The 23,385-nt window shown below is 39.8% G+C and overlaps 1 protein-coding gene across 3 annotated transcripts in view; it reads left to right on the forward strand.

The window, feature by feature from the left end:
- The first annotated feature begins 213 nt into the window (after positions 1–213).
- The window catches only part of FSIP1 (fibrous sheath interacting protein 1), a 75,260-nt gene continuing 52,088 nt past the window's right edge, over positions 214–23,385 (forward strand). For 2 of the 3 annotated variants that reach the window (XM_075193207.1, XM_075193208.1), the window contains exons 1-4: positions 214–299; positions 8,145–8,330; positions 10,514–10,652; positions 12,500–12,592. In XM_075193207.1, the coding sequence (XP_075049308.1) occupies positions 8,166–8,330; positions 10,514–10,652; positions 12,500–12,592 (397 nt within the window). In that variant the 5' untranslated portion in view covers positions 214–299; positions 8,145–8,165. The remainder of the gene's footprint in view (positions 300–8,144; positions 8,331–10,513; positions 10,653–12,499; positions 12,593–23,385) is intronic. The other variant, XM_075193209.1, reaches the window with a different exon arrangement.

The following is a 23,385-nucleotide window of genomic DNA, read 5'->3' on the forward strand; positions in this document are numbered from 1 at the left end:
TTATTTTTCACTAATTTATTTTCTATGCAATTAGAGTGTTTGGGCTACAACAATTCTGGAATTAGTAGTTGAAGTTAGTAATTGAGTTGATTTGATGGGATCCTGCATTTTTTTCTGTAGCTGTTGAAGCTGAAAGGACTTTTGTTGCTAGGCAACAATACCTCTGACGTGTTCCTTGTCTCTATTGGATGACAGATCTAGTAGCTAGGCAACCAGAGTCACAGGCAGGTGCTGTACCCGGAAGTAGTGTGTAAGAGCAGTTTGACACAGATGAGATGTTTCCATGACCGTGTTGTCTGGTAATTTTGTATTTGTATTGTTTAGTTACAGATTGTATGCTGGGTTAAACTTCTTTATCCTGTGATCTGCATTTTATCTAAGTACCAACGATCCAGTATTTGGTATTTCTACTAACTACAGTATTAGTGACATGTTACTATTTGTGATCATTTATTTATGTATTTTTTTTATTTTTTTTATTTTATGTATTTTGATGCAGATGTTAATAGTACTATGTTGATGCTTCAGTAATTGGCTCAGGTGTGTTGCTTTTGCGCTTTTATGTGCTATCACCTATGATGTTTGTGCACTTTCATTAGGTATAAAATGTGAGGTATGATAGGACAATGATGTGGCTCGAGACAGGAGTTTGTTTGAACCTCTGAGACATTGCTGCACATCCTGCAACATAACTATGTTGCTGCTGAGTTTGAGCATTTTTCTAAGGCCCGTGAGCGCCAAGTTGGCCAGTCATTCTATGCTGTAATGGTCAGCATTGATATTGTGCACCAGGGCTTTGAGTGATGTTTGTGAAGTGCCCTTATGATGGATTTATAATATATACAGTGGTCGAAGTGGAAATTTAGAAGAGGCGGTATGGAAAATGTAATAGGGATATAAGTGAACGGAATGTGATTGTGTTACAATGAAAGCAGTAGGAAAAGTGGCGGTATGGACCATGAATCGCGTCATTTCGGCTGCTGAATTGCAGGATGCCAGAGACTTGCCTGCTCTCCCGGGGGTCTCCCGGACATTCCGCGAGAGTGGGCAAGTATGACATGTTACCGCAATTATTTTTTGAGATGTAATTACCTTGTTTACTACTGAAATCATATGTTATCATCAGTAGGTATATATATCAAAGCTTATATAAAATACAATTTTTGTTTGGATTTGTCTCAAACAATGTGTGCACCGTTTGTTGGTTTTGTTTTATTGTTTATTATATCCATGGATTCATTTTTCTTAATGTAACCCTTTGTCTATCTTTTACAGTTAACTTCTTAACTAATATATTAGTCCTCTTCTTTTTTTTTCATTTGAGTATTTTTATTGACATTTTCAAACAAACAACATAAGCCCAAGAAGAAAAAAAATAAGCACATTAAAGCAAATAGGGCTTTACATCTTTGATAAGCATAAGAAAAAAATATATTATTATTAGACATAAGCATAAGAAAAATTATTAGACATAATACAGCCAACAAGAGTGCACCAAATATTAGTGTTGCACACCATAGCACAAATGGTGAACAAAGAAAAGATCTTGTGCACAAGTAAGGACAATAAAAATGAAAAAGAGGATAATGCATTCAGCGCAAGAAAATGACATTATTGAACAAAAGAAAATATTGAGTGTCGGACACTTAAGCTGGATACACACTACAGCAATTCCGACCAACTTTTTATGCCGAGCGATTTTACATGCGGTCGTTGGTCCAATCGCTCGGTCCATGGACTGCATACACACTAGCCTTGTTTAGGACGATAAAGGGAAGAGCGGACGTCCCTTTAGCGACTTTTTACAGCCATGTTGTCGTGAGCAATGACTGTAATTTCGTACTCCCTGTTGTGGATTGGTCGGAAGTTCATACACACTACACAGCGTAAAGGAGATTGGACCGAAAATATTAAACAGTACGACCAACCAATGAGGCGATAATCGTCCATTTGTGCAGACTTTCGACATTAGTGTCACTGCACACACTGACCCGACTTTTGAACTAGCGGTCGTATGTTGGCTGTTTGAGCAGATTATTGGACGAAAACAGTGTAGTGTGTACCCAGCTTTATAGGAACAGGCTGTCAGTCATCCTCGGATATTTGAGTAGCAAACCTGGATCAGCACCCCTATATTTGTTTGTAGAGCGTTCATGTCAGACAGTAGTATTAACTAGAGGCACCCAGTTTTGGAGTCTCGGGGGGCAGTCCGCCATCCATAATCTGGCTATAACCACTTCAACCAAAGAAGTTAAATTAATTACAGATTTTAATCTGTTACTAGCTAGCCTCCTCTCTAGATTAAGGGCAAAACAATCATATCTTATTATTAATGCAAGGGATCTCCACCCCAGATCTACGAATTAGCTCCCAAGCAGAAGTCCAAAGACTAGATATTGTATTGGGAGGACATTCCCAGAGCATGTGGATAAAGCAGTCCGTAGGATTACCACACCTAGTGCATACTAGTGAGGATTTTCTACCCATATGAAACAGGCGTAGTGGACTGAGAGACGCCTTATGCAAGACATACATAGGAATTTGTTGAAATCTGATACAAAGTGTTGTATCTTTAATAGTCTTGCTAAGAGCTTGATCCCAATCCAATTTGAACCTGCAAGCAAAAGCTGCAAGGGTGAAAACACAGAACCGTAAATCCCACCAATGTATCAGCAGGGGAGTTCCTCACCAACTCCTCTATGTAAACCAGCTGAGACACATAGTAATTCAGAGTTATCAATACTATTGAAAACCCGATCCGGGATATATACAAGGGAATGCTGGAGTGGTTGGATAAGCATCTTAATGAGATTAATCCTCCCCAAAACAGTAAGTGGTAATTTTTTTCCAGGTACAGGTCTTATTTTTAATATGATCTATTACCGGCAACATATTCTGCTGGTGGTGATCCAGATCTCAAAATATTTGAATTTTGTAGTCCATTAATAGGAATGTCAGGAGGTCACCTGCTCTGGAATTACCAGATGAAGCAGGAATATATTGTATTTGCCCCAGTTAATCCTGAAACCCGAGTAGTAACCAAGGGACTGAGGAGATTATTGAGTGAGTTGACCATGTCAGCCAAAAGAATATCGTCAGCATATAGGATGATCTTATGTATGACAACATTGCCTGCTGGTAAGTCGAAAATATTGAGCTGTGCTCTGATTATGCATGCCAGAGGTTGAATGGCCAACTCGAACAATGCAGGTGAAAGTGCACAATGTTGGCAGGTTGAAGGGCTATGAAACATAACTATGAATAAAGTAGATGAACAGATGAAGCCAGAGCCAATTTTGAAATGACTCATAACTTCCCATAAGTATGCTCACTCAACCGAGTCATAGGCCTTGACAGTGTCCGAGAACATCAACACTGCCTCCTCGTTGGCAATGTGTGGCATCTTGAAATCAATTAACAAACTTCTAATTTTGGATGTAGTATTTTTCCAGGGCATGAATCCCTTCTAGTCTTGGTGTACATGCTGGCAAATAACCCTTTTGAGCCTAGTCGCCAGTATGTTAACATTGGTGACAAGGAGAGTTACAGGACGATATGCATCTTGATGAAGTAGATCCTTACCTTGCTTCAGAATCCTAATGGTAATTGCCTCAGGCATCCATGGAGACAAAAACCCAGTTGGCAAAAGATAATTTTAATTTTCCTACAGTTTTGGAATAAAAAAAATTGCCTAAATGTTTTCTAAGCTTTCAGAGGGATACCACCCAATGTGATTTGCCGGATCTATATCCTTCTCGGTTATAGGAGCATCAAGAAATTCCACAGAGCCCATGGACGAGGTAGGATAGCTCAGATATGCTTAATAGTTAACCTGCTATTTGTATAGATGTTTTTATAACAATAAAAAAATACACATTCCATTACCCGTGAAATGTTTAAGGTTGTTTGGGGGGTATTCAATTGTTGCTTTTAACGCGCTAAAACAAAAAAAAATGAGCGCTCGAAAAATATTACAGTTTATACGGTAATATACGCGTAAATACCGTTAATACGGTAGTTTACTCGCTGAATTTCATCTCGCAGCTCAGGGAGCTGCGAGATGAAATCTAGCGAGTAATTACCTTATTAACGCTAATATTTTTAGAGCGCTCGTTTGAGAGCGTTAACGGCAACAATTGAATACCCCCCTTTTGTGTCTATAATAGCTAGAATAGTCCGGTTTGTCAACTCCTATCTAGCAAGGCAAGCCACGTAATTACCCCCAGTATCAGATTAGGTATATTGGACCTGCCAGGTAAAGAGTAGTCTACATTTAGCCTTGCCAAACAAATGATCAGTCCAGTCGCCACTTAATTCTGTCCTCCTCTGAGCGTAACCTCAAGTAAACAGCTTCTAGGTCACAACATTTTTTCCCAACGTAGCCTCCTCCCTTCTGTATTAACAAAGGAACTCCTGAGATAGGCCTTCAAAACGTCCCAGAGAACACCAAGCCCCACCTTTCCAGCATTATCACCAAAATAACCTTCCCATGAGGCAAATAAATCGCTCCCGCGCACATCAAGGTCAACCACAGCGGATTTAGCTTCCAGAAGTGCGTTCCCTTATCAGTAGACGGGTCAGGCATTAGTGACACAGGCGAATCGTCCAAAACGCCCCTACAAAGATATTCCAGGTTTAAGACCTTTGTAGCCAGGCTATATGTCAAAAGTATTAGGTCAATCCGTGAAAAAGTGTGGTGTGTGGCAGAGTAGCAAAATTGTTTGGTCTGAGGGCTCCTGGTTCTCCAGACATCTACAAGTCCCATTTCTACAGTTAATTTACCCAGCAAGGTGCATCTGGGATCCCTCACCCTATCACTCTCTCTTCACTTATTCAGAGTCGCATCCATAATATTATTGAAGTCCCCTAATCAAATCACTGGAGAGTCTGGTGACATGGCCATAAAATCGGCACACTTTATGCACAGTAGACATTAATAACATCATAATAAATATATTTTATGGGGGGGGGGAAAGTTTTTTTTCTCTTTTTTTTTAAATAATTTTTTATTAATGCATATATTATTATTGGTTGACAATAATTGAGTACTTTTTTTTTTAGTGCGTTCTGATGTGACTTTATATTGATCATGTGTATTATATATATACAAGTTAACCCGTGCATGATACTCATGCATTCTAGTCAAATTAAGCTACTTAAGGTCTTAAAAAGATTCTTGTCATGCATTTGGGCCTAGCCCAGGCCTCCTCAGGGGAAGAGCGTTACTTCCTGACGCAAGCGCCCTTTTTAATGTGTGTTCGTGAGGTAAAATTACCTCACGAAAATGAGTTTGAGCCCTCAACTCATAAATTTAGCCTTTACTACCACTCCCGCGGGGGGAAGGGGGGATGATGGAAGTTAACTGGCTTCACTATTCTAATTTTTTTGTCAAATAATGTCAGTATACCAAATTTCAGGTCAATTGGATGAGCCCTTTCTGAGAAAATAGTTTTTTCCACACACACTAACACACGCCGCTAGGCTTTTACTTTTATATATTAGATAATGCTAAGAATTTAGTAGGTCAGTGTAGTATATAACTCCGCCCAGCAGGTGGCGCTGCAGCTCTGTCACCTGGTAGTTTTTTCCACACACAGACTAACACACGCCGCTAGGTTTTTATATTATAGATATTCAGCACTGTGTTGTTTCTGTCTCAATACGGCAAGTGGTCTATAAGCAGAGAGTACCTAGACCCATATTTAGCAATAGACGTTTCTTCAGATTCTCTTCTAGTTGAATATGAACGTGCATATGTCCAATTTTATGTGCGTTAAAAAAACAAAACACAATAAAGTTCATTTTAATTTCCTTGATTAATCAAGCCCTTGGTGTTTGATGCTCAGGCATAATAGCCAGGGTGTAAATTTATCAAGCTGCGCCTTTCTGGCGGGTTTGAACAGTGGAGATGTTGCCTATGGCAACCAATCAGATTCTAACTATCATTTTGTAAAATGTACTAAATAAACGATAGCTTGAATCTGATTGGTTGCTATAGGCAACATCTCCACTTTTCAATCCCGCCCGAAACTCGCAGCTTGATAAATTTATCCCTAGATCTTTCTTTGTCTGGAAAGCTTAAACTTTGTTTATGACCTTTTCTGGCAGATCCTCTGTAATGGGCAGTCACATATTCTGAATAGCACAAGACGGACGCTAAATTAGACATTCTTGAATTTGGGGTGTGAAATAATTTCTCAAATGTGTATTGAATTGAGCTTTAGTAGATATAAATGTGATTATAAGCTTTGTTTCATGTACAGTTGTGTGTAATATATATTTGTTGCTGTTTCTATATCATAAGTTATGAACATTCTAATTCTCCCAATGGCTATAGATTGCAATATCCATGTGAATATTGTAATTTTCTGTTTGTCTTCAGGTTGTTTCTAATCTGCTAGATCAGTGGTTCCCAAACTTTTGCAGTTCGCGGCACCCTTAGAGTCTCCAAATTTTTTCAAGGCACCCCTCCAAAATAATTATTGAGCAGTCCTGTTTTAGAAGTAGTTGGGTCAAAAACAGAAATACTTATTTAGTTGTATGCAAAAATGCCCCCTCTGCATCCAGACACTCTGCCCTCAGGCACACTGCCCCCTCTGCATCCAGACACACTGCCCCCTCTGCATCCAGACACACTGCCCTCTCTCACACTGCCCCCTCTGCCCTCTGTCACGCTGTCCCCCCATCTCTGCTCTGTCACGCTGTCCCCCCTCCTCTGCCCTCTCTCACAATGTCCCCCTCCTCTGCCCTCTCACACGCTGTCACCATCCTCTGCTCTCCTCCTCTGTCCTGCTGTCACCATCCTCTGTCCCCCTCTCACCATCCTCTGTCCCCCTCTTCTGCCCCTCTCACACTGTGTCCCCCTCCTCTGCCCCGCTGTGCCCCTACTCTGCCCCGCTGTGCCCCTCCTCTGCCCCACTGTGCCCCTCCTCTGCCCCACTGTGCCCCTCCTCTGCCCCACTGTCCCCATCCTCTGCTCTCTGTCCCCCTCCTCTGCCCCTCTGTCCCCCTCCTCTGCCCCTCTGTCCCCCTCCTTTTCTCTCTGTCCCCCTCCTCTGCCCTGATGTCACCATCCTCTGCTCTCTGTCCCCCTCCTCTGCTCTCTGTCCCCCTCCTCTGCCCCGCTGTCACCATCCTCTGCTCTCCTCCTCTGTCCCGCTGTCCCCCTCCTCTGTCCCCCTCCTCTGTCCCACTGTCACCATCCTCTGCTCTCCTCCTCTGTCCCGCTGTCACCATCCTCTGTCACCAACCTCTGTCCCGCTGTCACCATCCTCTGCTCTCCTCCTCTGCCCCGCTGTCACCATCCTCTGTCACCAACCTCTGTCCCACTGTCACCATCCTCTGCTCTCCTCCTCTGTCCCGCTGTCACCATCCTCTGTCCCACTGTCACCATCCTCTGCTCTCCTCCTCTGTCCCGCTGTCACCATCCTCTGTCACCAACCTCTGTCCCCAACCTCTGTCCCACTGTCACCATCCTCTGCTCTCCTCCTCTGTCCCGCTGTCACCTTCCTCTGTCCCGCTGTCACCATCCTCTGTCCCTCTCCTCGGTCCCGCTGTCACCATCCTCTGTCCCCCTCCTCTGCCGCGATCCCTCTCACTCTGCCCCGCGCCAGGCGCCAGCCATAAAAACAAAACAAAGCACAAAAACTTACCAATCCGTCGGGCGCCGGGACCCAGCAGCCTCCTCTCTCCTGCAGCTTGTTACTGACGTCGATATTCAGTGACAGCTGCAGGAGAGAGGAGGCTGCTGGGTCCCGGCGCCCGACGGATTGGTAAGTTTCTGTTTTTTTGGGTTTTTTTTATGTCTGGCCCGCGGCACCCCAGTGACAGCGCCGCGGCACCCCTGGGAGCTGCTGCGCACAGTTTGGGAACCGCCGTGCTAGATTAAAATTGCTTAGACATTGACAAAAACAGGAAATACAATAAACTGGACAATTGCTGTAAAATTTACTTGGAAGAAAGATGATTGATGTGAGCAAACAGACTGGCAATTGTCCAGTGTTGTTTGATAAATATGATATTTAGTATGGTTTTTTCAAAAGACCTGTGTTATGATGCTTTTCATATAAGTAATGTACTTCTTAGCAAATACAAATATATCAAAGTATAATTGGTACTTTTTGAAATTTGGATATTCCTATTAGTTCAAAAACTGTTTATTCAAAATGGATATCGTGAAAGGAAACCTGGATGACATTTCCAGACTTGCCACAGTGTCTCGTTCCCATCCTGGAAGTCGCATCTCAAGTTCGTTCCATACGGATAGACCAAAAATAAATTCAACCGTAGGATCTTTGGAAGTGTTGACTCCAGAGTCAAGCATTTCACAGGTAAAAGTGGATGTTTTATTTGAAGTATCTTGGAATACTGTCTGCTGTATCATTGTGGTATTAAATATTGTACAGCTGGATAAATATCTGTTAAAAGCTTAAAAGCGTTATGATATGTTTTGTATAGTTATCTTGTGAGAAAATGTACTTTACCTCTAAATAATTAAAATGCATTGGTTTGTTTACATATGTTGAAATGGGAGGTGAATGTAACCAGTAGGTAAAGCTGGGTACACACTACAGAATTTTCCACCAACTTTTTATGCCGATCGATGTTCCGATCGCTCGGTCCGTGGACTGCATACACACTAGCCTTGTTTAGGACAATAAAGGGAAGAGCGGACGTCCCTTTAGCGACTTTTTACAGCCATGTTGTCGTGAGCAATGACTGTAATTTCGTACTCACTGTTGTGGATCGGTCGGAAGTTTATAGACACTACACAACGGAAACGAGATTGGAACGAAAATATTAAACGGTACGACCAACCAAATGAGGCGACAATTGTCCATTTGGGCAGACTTTCGACCATCGTGTCACTGCACACACTGACCCGACTTTTGAACGAGCGGTCGAATGTCGGCTGATTTAGCCGATTATTGGCTGAAAACTGTGTAGTGTGTACCCAGCTTAAATCTAACCCTACACAATTGTAATCTACTCCTTGGAGCCCCTCCACCACCAAAATGCAAAATATAGAGCTCTCAGAGGTGCTATTGAAAATAGTGCTTAAAAAAAATGGGAGTTGCTCAATCTTATTTAAATTTTTCAATCCAGAATGAACTGCCACTAAAATAGGATCAGACAATATAAGTACCACATGCGCTTAATGATCTAATTGAAAATCTGCATATAAGAAAACAAAACCAAGATTTGGTTGCATAATTTTCAAGGTTTGCATAAGCCGTCCAACAGTTACCATATTAAAAGCTTGAAGATTGGCGTGCACACCCTTTCCCAGATTTGTATACAAACCAAAGTGGTTATTCCAGTGGTCCCAAACTGTGCTCCGTAGCTCCCTGGGGTGCCTCTGCAATCTCACAGGGGTGCCGCAGCCAGGGCCGGGGATAAGCAAGGTGGGGGACTACTTGGTAATTTTTTTTATCTTGGAGGTGCCTTGAAAAATTAAAGGAGACCCTAAGGGTGCCTCAAAATGAGAAGGTTTGGGATCCACTGGGTTATTCTTATTGCTTAGCATTGTGTTCATCCTACCACAGGCAACTAGAAAGAGGTGGATGGCTTATGTACGCTTAATGTAGACAATGCATCTAGAATCTAGACCTCTTGGTTTAGAAGGTACAGTAATTCCATCATCTATAACTAACCTCCCTTTACAACATCTTTGGTTTTCGCGTTCCCTCACTGTCAGCACTATCAGGAGACACTGATTTTCTGCAGCCTGCAGATTGGGCCACCATGGAATTGGAAGTGTGCCTGTTACTCATGCATGGTTGCAGAGTCATTATTGCGTGCATATATTTTGTAATTTCTGGTGATATGGCCGAAATTGGATTATTCTGGCAGCATGTTCATTACGTATAGCCTCGGGATCTGATACCTGATTAGTTGGTAATAGGGGAGGACTTTATGAGACCCTTTCTGTATCTGTTCCCGTCTGCGTGGAAGCTCAGGCTGAGATTTACATGCGTCTCAGAATCTCCCTTCCTTTCCTTTATGCTGTTGGAGACTGCAGAGAAAGCCAAATCAATTTATAGGTCTTGGGACATACAGTCATGGCCAAAGATATTGGCACCCTTGCACTTTTTTTCAAAGAACTCACAATATCCTCTGAACATTAGTTTAAAACAACAAAAGTATTTGGTCACCACAATTCTTTCTCTGTAAATATTACAGAACTTTTGTTTTTGCAATCAAAACTGCAATCAACTCCTTCTTATAGCGGCAGATGAGCTTTCTGTCGCTCTCTAGTGGCCGTTTGATCCACTCTTCTTGTGCAATGTGCTCCAGTTCTCCCAGATTTGAAGAGTGTCTTCTCTAAACTGCTGTGTTCTGATTTTCCACAAGTGTTATATGGGATTTAGACCTGTGGGTAAATGTATCAAGCTGCGAGTTTCCGGCCGGTTTGAAAAGGATCCATATAAAAGCAATGATCAGTCAGGAAACATTATGCCTGTAAATGGTATGTTGTTTGTTTATTAATACTAATAAGTCTTCTGTAAAACAGTGGGATCTAATTATGGATTTAGATGATGAACTGGATTCAGAAGACAGTCATGGAGAGAACTTTACAGACTTCAGTTTAGAATGGGATAAAGAAACAATTAAAGAAAATCTGAAGCTGACCCACCCACTAGAGGAATCAGGTAGGAAATATTTAATTTAAAGCACATTTGAATGTAAATATTTAGTGTACACATTTGTTTTTTTGCTTCTACATTATATATCTACAATAATCCTGTGTAAGCCCTGTGCCATATGCCTGTTTTTGACACTGGTGACTTAACTTTGATCTTTGTCTGCTAGAAATACTAATTCCTATAAGAGCTGTTAGACAATGGGCAACAGTCGCCCACTGCCACAGCTCCCAATACATGTGAGTAGGCAATACCAGGGACCTGGAGAATGTAGCTATCATCATCATAATTTATTTACATAGCGCCACTAATTCTGCAGCGCTGTACAGAGAAGGGACTCACGATTTGATAGCAGCCAATTAACCTACTAGTATGTTTTTTGAATTGTGGGAGGAAACTGGAGCACCCGGAGGAAACCCTCACAAACACGGGGAGAACATATAAACTCCACACAGATAAGGCCATGGTCTGGAATCGAACTCATGACCCCAGTGCTGTGAGGCAGAAGTGCTAACCACTAAGCCACCGTGCTGCCCGTTTCCTCTTACGGAACCAAGAAACGTCATGATTGTCGCTTTCATTAGTGCTGTATCTGCGTAACAGATCTATTCTGTGTCACACAAGGCATGCAAGCACCAACGTTGACATTTGTCAGCCATTGTATCTAATAAAAATAGATATATACCTGGCGTTAAAAAATATATAAAATAAACCTCTATATGATGACTCAAAAACGCTGCTAGTCTTGGGATAGTGTCACTCCCCTTGAAAAATATAACTAAACAATACAAATGTGACAGCGCGAAGATGAGGCATCTATGAGGTCATATAAAACAAGGGCTATCGAATGGGTGAACTTAATTGGATGTTGAATCCACAACGATTGCAAAAAATGTATAAAGCAATATTTAATATACCCAAAAAATACATAATAAAAATACACGTAATCTCAAATTACAAATGGTATAAATTCATATATAGTGGGTGTAAATACACCCAATACCAATAAATATAATAAGACCACCTAATTGATTCACAGATAAATACTGTTTTTTCCAGATATATGTCTGCAGTTCAATAATGATAATATCAGCTAGAGGAGATGAATGCCTGAAACTCTCCTAGGAACGTATATTCTCCAATATTTAAGCTACAACATTTCTTTTTTTTTTTTACAATATGAGGGAAAATATAGTGTGTTTACGGCACAGCTGTAGGTAGTTATTAAGTTAACTGTCTTAAACTGTTCACCATTGATAACTTTGTTACTGTCATGGTCACTAGTTGTGGATTCACATTGATGCTAGTGGTTGGTGTGCTCCCTGCAAGGAGGTGATGAGTTTTGCTACAAGACACCCGCAAGTTGTGGCCTTCAGACAAGCTCCACTTGGCAGCAGCTGACAAGGGAGAACATAATAGCAAGAAAACAAACAAAAATTGTAATTGGAGTCAAGCTAGGGGTCAGGACAAGTATCGCTGGCTAATTCTGTATGCAAGCCAAAGGTCAGGGTTACTAATGAGCAAGGGCATACAGAGGTGAGTTACAGGTAGACAGAACTAAATAATAACAGATAACTTATACCCAAGGTTACCTGTCTCTAGGAGCGCTCATTAAGTACACTGTGCTGCAAGCAGACTTTAAAAACACTATTTTAATATAAGTCGTTTTTCAACGTCTGTGTGTGCAAGCCCTTAGGTAGATAAATAAAAGAGCGCTTTCTGAATGAACATAAAGCAAATAGGCAAATTATTAATGTTTCATATTATGAAGACACCATTGTAATATCATCCTATGTCTCTTGCCTCGTTGTTGTCTCCTTTAACATAAAGTCCTCATATTATTTTTGGTAATGCAGAAACAGATGAGGAGTTTCAACACGAGTTGTATGAAATTCCAGCCACTGAGAATAATGAGAGAGCTCAGAATGTCAGAGAAGACTGTAGAGAAGGTATGTAGAAAGCAAAGCTTTGCTCTGTGGTTTTAGAAGATCCAGCCTGTGAATTTCTGTATCAAGAAGAATTTTTGTGTGTGTATGTGTGTGTGTGTATGTGTATATATATATATATATATATATATATATATATATATATAATATACACAAACACAGACTATATGGACATAAGTATTTGACCACACCTTTTAATTATTGCATTGAGGTGTTTCAATCAGACCTGTTGCCAGAGGTGTATAAAATCAAGCACCTAGCCATGCAGTCTCCATTTGCAAACTTTTGTGATACAACATGGGTCGTTTTGAAGAGCTCAGTGACTTCAAGAGTGGTACTGTGATAGGAAGCCACCTTTGTAATAAGACGGTTCATGAAATTTCATCCCTGCTGGATATTCCACGGTCAACTATAAGAGATATTATTAGAAAGTGGAAGTGTTTAGGAACAGCAGCAACTCAGCCACGAAAAGGAAGACCACGTAAAAACAGTGCCGTAATTAGACATTTTAGTGCCCTGGGCGAGACAGGGCACCGGTGCCCCCATCTAAGTGGGAGTGGCATTTGCCAAGCGAGTGTGGCCAACCTAATGTGGGGGTGTGGCTAGCACGTTACTGAAAGAATTCTGTTACACATATTTGCAAATGCATGATAGATATATATACATATATATATATATATATAGCTATCTCTCTCTCTACCTATATCTCTGATGCATTTGGCTTATCATGCATTTGCAAGTATGTGTAGCCGACAATTGTGTAATTGTGTGTGATATATATATAAAAAAATATATAGACAACGGATACCAAAAAAGGGGCGCTTAACCCACTACTGTAAACAAGGTCACTATTCAAAAAATAATAAAAAGGGGGACCAACTCCATGTTATAGCATATGTATTTGAATACAATGCCATTATAGTCCCTGATGGTGTAATGGTCAAGCGTCCGAATACTTTTGTTCATATAATATGTATGTAAGTATGTATGTAAGTGTGTGTATGTGTGTATATCTATAATGTGTGTGTATATATAGATATAGTGTTCTCCCCAGCACCTATTTCCTGGGTGCTCCACTATTTTTACTAGCCACCCGGCTCTTGGAGACCAACAGAATCCTATTATAATAGAATAAAATATAATAAAATAAAAAAATAAAAAATTCTCCTAATAGAACAGCCAGCAGTGTATGTTGGGCCTCTGACCACCAATAACATCCAACATTTTACATTATTGTTGCAAACTATTACAACTGCCCCAGCTGGCTTTTTAATGCCACTTTCTCTTTCTCTATAATATATATATGTGTGTGTGTGTATATATATATATATATATATCTAATATATAAATGTCTAGTGGCGTGTGTTAGTCTGTCTGTCTGTGTGTGTGTGTAAAAAATAAAACCAAGCTGCAGCGCCACCTGCTGGGCGGAGTTATAAACTGACCTACTAAATTCTTAGTGTGTGTGTAAAAAAAAATTCAGAAAGGGCTGAAATTTGGTATACTAAGATGTTTTTAATTTGTTAATTTAATTTGTTAATTGTTAAAAGTGTTTATAAAGATTTAAAAAAAATATATATATATTTCTTGAAGGAGAGGTGACAGTTGGGAGTGGTTGGTGGTTGCCGGGGGTGACAGTGGGGAGTGGTTGGTGGTTGAGGCCTGGGCCATGGCCCAAATGCATGACAAGAACCTTTTTAACACCTTAAGTAGCTTGATTTGACTAGAATGCATGAGTATCATGCACGGGTTAACGTGTGTGTGTGTGTGTGTATATATATATATATATATATATATATATATATATATATATATATATATATATATATAATATTTATATTGGATGATGATGATATAAAGCCGGGCGTGGATAAAACTCTCCTGTTTCAGGTTAACCCTCAAGTTTTATGTTGCTTTTTAAATACCATCAGTAGTACATATGGGAATAATATGTTCAATAGTACTCTATAATAGGACATGGCAGTCTAATTTGTTTCAGTTACCACACTCATTGAGTCTGCAAACAAAAAAGGATTTGTTTGACTTTGAAATAAAAAAAAAAATAAAAAAAATCATTTAGACTGAGTTCAAATGACTATACACATTAAAGAAAGAATATGTTTATAATAAGATGTTTGGCAACAAGGTCTCAGAATTAAGCCTTTCATAATCTTCTAAAAATGTTCATTCAGTCTGATCCATACTAAACACATGTGCACCACATGGTTTTATCTTTGAAATGTGGTACCAGATAGTTTTCTACAGACCACATCAGGATGTGTGTGATAAGCGAGACCTCTTTCCGGGTTGTGCTTCAACAGATTTTTTTTTTCTTGCTATTTGCTAGAAAGTACTCGGTCTATATAAATGCCCCATCCTCAGCAAGAACCTTCCTAAAGTTTTTACTAGTACCAGATTATGGTCTTGGCTTGCTTTAGTGTCAATAGTCTGTTATAGTTCAGGGCTTAACCGCCCATTGCTTTCAAATTCCAGAATTTGGAGCAATTTACTTTGAAACTTTTTATTGGAAGCTTAATAACTTTGGCGCTGGAGAGATTAGAGGAGAAGTATAATGTAAGCCTGTATACTTAGACGTATATAGAACAGTCAACTTTATAAATTTTATAGACCATAACTTGCCTATGGCTCACAGATCTGACATCAGATTTGATAACCTCTATCTTGAGAACTACTATAGCTTTGAGCCACTAGATGGCACTGCTTTCAAACTTTCAACTACTGAATGGAGTTCTGCAGTCCTTGTCGAATTGTTAACATTGAAAACTTATTTCATTCAGTGACTTAATTGTTATGAAACATAATCATTTTAGACATTTGTATTATTTTAATGGAGCAGATCGTATCGGTTAACAAATAACTATCAAAGTAATATTTATGTTGGGCTAATTATTACTTTATTTTTTTGTTTTCTATTGTTTTCTATCATGGACTAACTATTCTGATGCTGCTATTATTATTTCCGAGTGATGATGGTGCTCCAATCGCTTGGTCATTATCTTCATTAGAAATATCTAGCACTTTTTAACATATCCTTCTACCCCTGATACAAAATGAAAAATAATAATAAAGAAATAGAATATAAATTCTATAATAATAACGTATAAATTAAAGTTTTTCATTTGTGCACTTCTCTGACCGTGGCGGCACCATTATACAATAAATAGGAGCCCATAAGAAGAATTACTCACTGGGCATAGCTGAAAATAGCTACATGGCATATCCTAGCATCACATATTAATGAATAGAGTCAGGGCCCGATTTACCAATATGCGACCTAGGCACTTGCCTAGGGCCCAGCGGGTGGTGGAGGCGTCGGCAAAGAAAAAAAAAATATTGTGTCCAAGGGAGAAAACAAACAAATAAATAAATTAAAAAAATCATGACTGCAGCGACCCCCGGCAGCCTCCTCTCCTCCTTCCTGCTCAGCTGTGTTCCACTAAATGTCGGGCATGACATTATCAAGCCCGATGGCATATTCACTGAAGACTCAGAGGAGCGGAGAGGAGCAGCGTGCGAAACGGGGCAAGAAAGAAAACAGACTCGGAAATAGTTGTATATGGTAAGCTAAAAAAACATAGTGCTATGAATTGTTTCACGGAGGGGGGCCCCAATCAGTCTCTTGCCTAGGACCCCATGAGGTCTAAATCCGGCTCTGAATAGAGTATACTTCTCACGGAGACCAAATTGCAGACAAGTTAAGGACTATTTTATTAGAAAGCCAAGGTATGCATGGAGATTCCACAAACCTCCCCCCCTGAGCTCGCACCAAAATGGCCAGGGTAAATTTCCATGCACACTCAGTAACGACTGGATTGAACTACCTAGCAAAACAATGACTGGATCTGGTGGAATTTGGGTACTGTGGAAATTCTTAATCAAAGATCTAACTTGAGTATAATAAGTTTTGTACACTACTTCTACCCGCGTCTCACTCCCACTGGGACATATAACATACTTGCCAACTCTCCCGGAATGTCCGGGAGACTCCCGAAAACCGGGTTGGTCTCCTGGACTCCCGGGAGAGCAGGCAAGTCTCCCGCATCAGGCAAATACCTGGCCATAATAACGCGATTTAACGCGTGAATTGCGTCATTTTGTCCATAATGCATAATGACGCGATTTGCAGCGCCCTGCCCCCTCCCGCCCGCTTGTCACGCCCCCTGTCCGGGATCTCCTGGACTTCGGTGCCTAAAAGTAGGCAAGTATGACATGTAAGGCAAATTTGCATTCAAAGCAATGTATACCGTCATGGCCAAAAGTTTTGAGAATGACACAAATATTATTTTTCACAACGTCTGCTGCCTCAGTTTTTATGTTGGCAATTTGCATATACTGCAGAATGTCATGAAGAGTTATCAGATGAATTGCAATTATTTTCAAAGTCCCTCTTTGCCATGACACTCTTTGCATAAACTTAATGTGATTGTCAATAAAAGCCTTTGACACTTATGAAATGCTTGTAATTTTACCTCAATATACCATAGCAGTGGCGCACGCAGGGGGGGTTTCTGAGTCTCTAGAAACCCCCCCTGCGCTAACTAAGTGGCCACTGTCCTAGACAGCGCCGCGGCTGCAGTATAGGAAAGCGCTGGTGAAACGGAGCTGCTGCGCATGCGCAGCAGCTCTCTCTCGTGGTTTTTTTTTTTTCCGGTCGACGGGGAGAAACCCCCCCCCCCCCCCCCGACAATCCTCCGTGCGCCCCTGCATAGCAACATCTGACAAAAAGGTCTAAAAACACTGAAGCAGCAAACTGTGAAAACCAATACTTGTGTCATTCTCAAAACTTTTGGTCATGACTGTATAAAGTGGTTATTGATCCTTTAAATGATGTATATATAGTACACCACTTCTCAAAAAAAAAGTGTGATCATTAAAAATAAAAATGTGCAAATCTTTTTGACCCATCTTTTTGACAAATTTCAGCGATTCGCACGTTCCAGATTCACCACCAATATTTGCCTAGTAATTTACACCCAGCAGAGAATTACAGTGTATGTACAATAAAGAAAATGCTCGGCAAGCAAATGTCATGTATCTATGACAGTATAGAAGAGTTTACAGTTCCACTGGCACTCATTCTTCCTGGATGTCTGTAGATGCTATTTGTGATGTGAGCTGTGACTGTCAGTGGTCTGGTCACTGACTATTCTTCACTTCTGTGCACTATATATTTTGTGCATAGCTGTCTGAACAGTTTTATTATTTTTATTTAACATCCTCCTTAGTTACCTCTTTATTGACACACAATAGACTTTAGTCCACTAGATTTGTGTAGGTTTTTTTCCATTGTACAAATTTTCCATATCTTCACACGACCTTTGCCCCTTTATTCATTAATTACTGTAAGAAAATCCCAAACCCTTTGTTTCCCATATATGTGTGCAGTTATCAATACATTATATACCTTGTTATTTCAACTAATGTATTTTGCTGATTGGCAAAAAAACCCCATTTTTTTCCCCCTGTCTTTCATTAGTGCCCTTTGCTATTTAAGGCTAGGTACACACTACAGAAATTTTCAACCAATGTGTTATCTATAACGAATCTACCAACGACTAAAAAACAAAAAAATGTTGCAATCAGCATGCCGATTCATGGGTGCACACTATACACGTTTTACAATTTTTACCTTCAGATCTGTGCTCTTCATCTGTCATAACCATTGGCTGAATAGATCATGGGGTATATTTTTACTAAACTGCGGGTTTGAAAATGTGGAGATGTTGCCTATAGCAACCAATCAGATTCTAGCTGTCATTTATTTAGTTCACTCTACAAAATGACAGCTAGAATCTGATTGGTTGCTTTAGGAAACATCTCCACTTTTTCAAACCCGCAGTTTAGTAAATGTACCCCCATGACTCTGCAAACCCTATAGAGATCCTGATCGTCAGTGCATACATACTGCAGAATTGGAACCACAACGTTCCATTGTTGAACGAGATTTTTACTTCAGTTTAGCAATCTCGTTCAATTATATTATGTCCTTTGGAACGATAAATTGTTCCTCGTTGCAGGGTACACACTACTGTGATATTGGGCCACTCAGCCGTTTATTGTCTGGCTGGCCCGATAATCTGCTGAATACACTGTAGTATGTAGCCAGGCTAAGGGATTTATCCGCTAAAGATTTATTTGTAGAAATCATGATAAAAATCTCTATTTGTTGAATTTATTAAAAGGTAAATCCACCTTTAAATTGTACATTTTAAATTAATTAAACTTTTAATTGAAGACTTCTATATCTCTATTGATTGTGCTAACAAAGAAATTTACACTGCTGAAGGCACGGGGAAACACAAAAGATCATTTAAAATGCACTTGACAACTCAGACCATTCTACACGTTTTCATTTCATCTGGATGGAAATACCATTGAAATGAAGGGGAGTGTTGTGAAAATTTAAAACATTACTTTTGCATTTACATTTTTTAAATAGAAAGAAATTGTTAAAAATCACTGCTTCATTACTTAGTGAGTTGAGACAGAGAATTCCCCACAGCACCAGTGATTTATAACCACTTTGTTCAACTTTTAGCAGAATCCCCCCCTTCACCCTTTTCAATGTACAAATATCCAGGCAATACATTGGCTTCTCCCCCCTCGTGTACTCACATATGTAGCAAATGCCACAGGCATCCTTAACATCACTCCAGCACCAGATGATTCCTGGGAAGAATATAGTGGCTATTACAGCCTCTTCATCTGCATGGGCAGTACCACTGATGCTAAGAGATGCTGTAGCAGTAGAAGTAGCAGAAAAAGGGGGTCCTCCAAAGAATTGGCCAAAACTAGACTGCAGGAGTACCCCCTGACTGCAGGAGTACCCCCTGACTGCAGGAGTAACCCCTGACTGCAGGAGTACCCCCTCAAGCACTGCCAGAGCCAACTGGGTCGCAATGTGCAGTGGTTGGATATATGTACAATGACTCATCCAGAGTTCTTGCAGTGTAACGCAAATTAGTTCATCACAAGCAAAAGCATTGGGAAAGTCTGCTCAGTGTCCCAAATTCTCAATTAGGTAACTACACTGCTGAAACCATTATCCTCAAAACCTAGACAACCCTCCTTGTCTGGCAGGTCAAATCAGCAGTGGAATCCAGTGAATTGCTGATTCGCTAGTAGAACTATTTTGCAATGAATGGCAAATTTGGAGCTGAAGTTCGGCTGAATCTTAGCCAAAAATTAATTTCTGGGCTTTTATGTCCTCAAAGTGAAAAGGGCCCAACATAAGATAACGAGCCAATAATATGCAGCAATAGACAGTAAGGGTATATGCATCAGCAAAAGTTAAGGAAAGGTGTTCGTACTAATAATTTTATGTAGTGCTTTTCGTCCATGTGGAATTCTTCAGTAAACAGATACGTTTTTAGCTTTTTGAGGATTTCTAGAATGAGGAACTTGCGGACTGCACAAGGCAGCAAGTTCCAGAAAGCTGCAACGGCAAAACTAAAATCTTAAGCCCCAATTGCGTTATGGGAGATCCTAGGTACTTGATTTGCAGATAGAAGTGAGCAAGTAGGAGTATAGAGAGCCATAAACTGCTTCAAGTACCCAGGACCCTGGTTGTATAAGACATTAAATGTTAGTTAGACAGTTTTGGACACTTTCGCCAGGCAGCTAGTGAAAGGGAAGGAGAACAAGTGTTATGTGGCAATTAACAGCCACAGCTGCAACGTTTTGTACCAGCTGGAAGTAGTGCAATTATTTTTATGGGAGACCCTGGTAGAGTGTATTGCGTAGTCCAAGAAGTCCAGAAGATCTCCGGAGAGATTGAAATGCTTGATTCTGGCTATGTTCTTTAGATGAAAGAATGAGGACTTGAACATGGCTGAAACCTCATGTCTAAATGTTAAAGCCATTCCCTATTGAAAAATAAGCCTTTTTTTCCTAAACAATCTGCCCATTATTTGTCCTAGACAAAACATGGGATTATAACCAATCAGGGTCATATGGGAATACTGGGATATAAACCGATACCTGGCGCTGCAGTAGTCTACGGACTCCAGAGAACATGGGGTTGTCTGAGAGTTAAAGACGGATTGTAGTCCAAGTCTAGACTGAAACCACGGTAAGGAACTGATATTTCTAACTGAGCTTGTGTTTGCTTCTATAGTAGCCCAAGGTAAATTTAGGAACTGTTAATGCATAACAATAATTGAGATGAGCTGGGAAGCAATCTTCCCAATAAGCCCAAACCAACAAATAATATTCCAGCATGATAGGTCTCTATACAGGTTACAGAGTAAGGGGGCATATTTATATTTATACAGGTCCCCCAGATTGTTTGTTAAATTGATATCTGAGTATTCTAGGTTATCCTTCCTCTTAAAGGATAAGACAATACCAGGAAGCAGATTAATATTCAAAGCCTCTAAATTATGATTGTTAACTAAAAATCTTGACAAGCTGAAATATAGACCGGGATTATACTAATGGGTATGTAACCCGCAAATAGAGATACTGTACAAGTATCTCTTCCTTCCTAATAGTCTTGATGTTGCAGGAAGAATGTGAGCTGCCGGGATCATTAAATAAGGCAAAAAGGAGTGGATGAAGTGTGTAATTTCATCAGAGAGCCCATGAAATGAATTCTAGCTTTAGGATGGGAATGTAATACTTTAATGCTGCTTACTTTTGTTCTCAGCTTTCCAATTTAAGATCCCCTTAGTGAACTCCAGTATCTTGGTTAACTTCAATATCTGTTCAGATCCTGAGGATTGGTGAGTGACCATGAGACCTTATATTTTCTGAAACAATACAACAATTTGCCCATTCTGTTCTTTTTTAGTGAAATCAACCTTAGATATTGTAATGCCATTTAGAGTTGCTTTAAAGACCAGTAAGATTAAATATGGAAATGCCCATATCTTTGAGTCGAGAAGTCATATTTAAGTTCCTTAACAATAAATAGACCAATAGTAATGAATCATTCAATTGATAAACCATGGTCTCCCCATATTAGAGGACATAGAAATATGGTGATCAGACCATGCTGCAGATAATTATTCTGCTGGTTTAACATTTGAAAAATGAAATTAGATGCACATGAAAAGTCCTGGAGAATGTGAAATGCGTTGTATCAAAGGCTAGTTATCCATTGAGTCATCCTTTTACATAAGGATTTAAAGTCAGCAAAACTAATATTCGTGTTAGCAGTGTTCCCAAAGTGAGTCTTAGCCATCATGGGATAAATTGAGGTGTTCTCCTCCTATAACAAAAACTGTGATTTGATAGACAAAACAAAGAAACAAACTAGCTGCGCACAACAGAAAGGCAGCCCTTGTTAATACCTATAAGAAATCCACCAAATAATCCTCTTAATAAGATACACAACTAGCCAAAGGTATTACAAATGGCGCTAATCTGTACTCATAAAGATAAACGGAATAAAGATTTTGAGTCCAAGCGAGAATTAATCCTCATTAATGATATATATCATAAAGTTCTTTCATAAAGTTTTTTTGAAGCTGTGACATCCGTTTTCTCGAAGTGTCAGAAATTGTTTATATTGTTTTTGCAGATAGAAGTCCCGAATGATCACATATATCCTCAGATAAGAGAAACAATAATGAATGAAATATGTTCTATTCGAATAGATGCACCTCGTGGCTATACCATTACCACACACTAAGTATGGAAAAAGCGGTGATGGCACAAAAGGACCTTTAAAGCCCACAGAAGTGTAATCAAAGAATAAATAAAATGGTGGAAAATTCACACTAATAACCCACAAAATCTTATAAAAGCACTTACACAGAGAATGAAGAACTCATTAAGCACTTCACACCTCCTCTATTTCTTTATCTGAATAGCATCAACGTATCACAAGTGCACCCTCCAGTATGTGTAAATCCCCGAATATCGCTCCAATGGGGGAAGATTAGAAAAAACGAGAAGGGGTAACGTAGTGCATTATCTTTAATGTACAAAAACTTTTATCTTCTACCCCAGAAGGATCTAAAATCATAAAAACGAACATAAAAACACATCGATCCACAAATACAGCGTATAAACTAGTGGCGGGGCCGCCTACCAGAGTCGAGGAGTTTGTCAGCGTGTAGCATGCCAGAAATAGCTGTCTCCTCCCATGTATATGTTCAGCCACTAACGACTCTGTAGGTACCGTCTCGTCACGTCTGAGGGCCAACGCGTTTCGACCTTGTATATCTCGGGTCTTTGTCAAGGCTAATGTTATACGCTTTACAAAGTTCCCCTTTTTATACTAATCGTATTGAATGATCACGTCCACTTCCCAGTATCATAATGAGTCATCCATTCTAAACTCTCGTTTTAAAACGAGGCTTGAAATACAAATATCAACAATAAAACTTAACACATGTTCACAAAAAGCTCCGCTGTAACATTGTACTATACTTTGCAGCGATGCTCATAACATCCCAACTGGAAAGAATACAAGTACCGAGCAATTCAAAAAACACATAAAATACATTCGACCTTCTAAGAAGCCATTCCAAAAGCGACCTCAAGGAGAATAGAATCATTAATGATATCTCAAAATAATGCAATGCAGACAATATTGAATAATAAAAAAATAAGAAATAAAAAATAAAATATAAAAAAAACTGTGATTTGTAAACTGGTAAAACTATGGAAAATGTATTGGAAAAACTGTCGGGAGGAGGTTAGGAGCATAAATGGAACCCAACACAAACTTCTTCCCAAACATCAGCCCTTTAATTAATAAATACTGAAAGTTGCGGGTCACCAATCTTAGGAAGCTATTGGAAGGGGATTTGTCTCCAAATCAGGAT

Source organism: Mixophyes fleayi, chromosome 12 (assembly GCF_038048845.1).
Source record: "Mixophyes fleayi isolate aMixFle1 chromosome 12, aMixFle1.hap1, whole genome shotgun sequence".
NCBI classification, from domain to species: Eukaryota; Metazoa; Chordata; class Amphibia; order Anura; family Limnodynastidae; genus Mixophyes; species Mixophyes fleayi.